Raw genomic sequence first — 1,918 nt, 5'->3', positions numbered from 1 at the left:
TTAACCCCAGCTCTGATCACCCCCCGAGCACACAGGGTGACAAGGAGCACCCAGCCAGGGGTACAGAGCCCCGGGTGGTGCCAGCCCAGCGGCACTGCCGCGTTCCTGCTGCTGCTGTGGCCCCAGAGCCCTCCCAAACTGCTGCTCCTTGGCACTATTTGGTCAGCCCTGGTCTAGACATTAAATGTGTTGTCCAGTTTAGCGTGAGATGCAGGGTGTTAGTGGCACCGGCACCAATTCCTAGAAATAGAATTAATACTTGTAATGCCCATAATTACAGCAAGCCCTGCTTTGTGGCTGTTTAATAGGAGGACACAAGCAAAACATCTTATTTGAAGCTCTAATATATTTTTTAAATGTCTTTTCATTTAATGAAATAATTTTAGCTTCAGTAATGACTTATTCAAGTCTGGTATTAACAGACACAAGTTAGTTAGGGACATATAAGGCCACCAAGGAWTTAGAAATTAATTCTAGAGAAGGGAGAAGTAGGGCTACTGTGGGAGACATGAGGCTTCTCCTGGTTCTGACACGCAGTTTGTGCCCCATTTTGTCATTTCTCCTGGTGTTTAGAGAGGCAGAAAAATGTTTCCAGATTAGTCTAAAGTCTGATCACACRCAGAAATGACAGGATGGCCATGACACATGAGCACCTACACACACTGTGGGCTTTTAACCTTATTTTGGAGAGGGAAAATGTGAAAACCACCCCTGTTATAAAATAATAAAAGGCTGAGAGCCACCTGTACCTTCCCTGCTATGGTCTCCCTGTCCATCCCAGGTATCRAGCACATTRCCTCCCACGAGTGGGTGAGAATCTCCAAGTTTTGCAATTCATTAATGTCAGCAGTAAATCATGATTAATTCCTCTGGCACTCATCGTGGTGAAAAGCACTGTCACCACATGCCCTTTGCTACTAACACCCTGATCAGCAGTTTCCAAGAAATACTGTGTGAACACTGCCCATATGCAAACTTGGGGCCTGCCTCTCCCTCATTAACCCCAGTGCTTAACCAGCCAGGATTTTTCCAATGGAAGCAGCATCGAGTCATGAATGTTCAAGCTGACAGAGATGGAACTAATGGATCTAATCCTGCTGGGAATGCCATCACCAGTGAGGGCCTCTCTGAGGCCCTGCCATACCATCAGGGCTTGGCTGCAAGATGCACCCACGTGTGCAGCACAGAGGAGAAAAGGAGATGAGTCTAAACATCCCTTCTAAATCAGAGTAAACATCCCTTCTAATTCAGAGTAAGAGTTATTTAGTGCAGCTCTCCCTGTACCTCTGACAGCCAAAGCCTTGGACAAAAAATATATTGGGGGAGCACTCATCCTCTGTCACCCCTTGTCTTAGCACAATTTTTCAAACCAATTTTAATTTTGCTGTCAGCTTTGAATCAGGAAATTTTCACCCAGAATTTGTCACTGACAACAAATGAGAGAAATGAGAGAGCCCCAAGATTTTGAAGATTCCCTCTAATGTCACCTGAAGCTTGCCTGCAGCTCTGCTGCCTGATGGGAAAGGGAAAAGGAGCAGTTAGGGGCAGTGCCAGTGTAACCTCTGGAACCCCATCACATCTCCTGTGGTCTCTTGCAGCCSAGCAGCCCCGCTCAGCAGATCCTGCAGAGCACCAAAAGCCACTGGTCCCCGCAGCTGAAGGGCTCGTCCCTGCGYACAGCATCCCCCAAGGCCAAGGCTGTGGATGCAGCAGCTTTCCCCAAGGTGCCCGACTCCAGACGGAAGAGCCTGCGGCAGTTCTCCATCACCACAGCCCTCAACACCCTGAACAGGATGGTGCACACACCCACTGAGCGCCCCGCGCTGCAGATCAGCTCCCCTGTGCTCATCAGCTCCAGCAACCCCAGCGTGAACACCCAGAGCAGCGACAAGGASCAGTTCCCCTACGGGAGCCCGCT

General features: G+C 49.2%; 1 protein-coding gene across 1 annotated transcript in view; it reads left to right on the top strand.

The window, feature by feature from the left end:
- Positions 1–1,918, top strand: part of SH3RF2 (SH3 domain containing ring finger 2) — a 23,784-nt gene that overhangs the window by 12,494 nt on the left and 9,372 nt on the right. Inside the window, exon 3 of the mRNA XM_057383445.1 lies at positions 1,575–1,918. This exon is cut by the window's right edge and continues 2 nt beyond it. Within this exon, the coding sequence (XP_057239428.1) occupies positions 1,575–1,918 (344 nt within the window). The remainder of the gene's footprint in view (positions 1–1,574) is intronic.

Source organism: Malurus melanocephalus, unplaced genomic scaffold, assembly GCF_030028575.1.
Source record: "Malurus melanocephalus ecotype Western Australia unplaced genomic scaffold, MMel_1.1 scaffold_633, whole genome shotgun sequence".
NCBI lineage: Eukaryota > Metazoa > Chordata > Aves > Passeriformes > Maluridae > Malurus > Malurus melanocephalus.
Note: the sequence above shows the minus strand (reverse complement) of the source record. Positions and strands in the feature narration are given on the sequence as shown.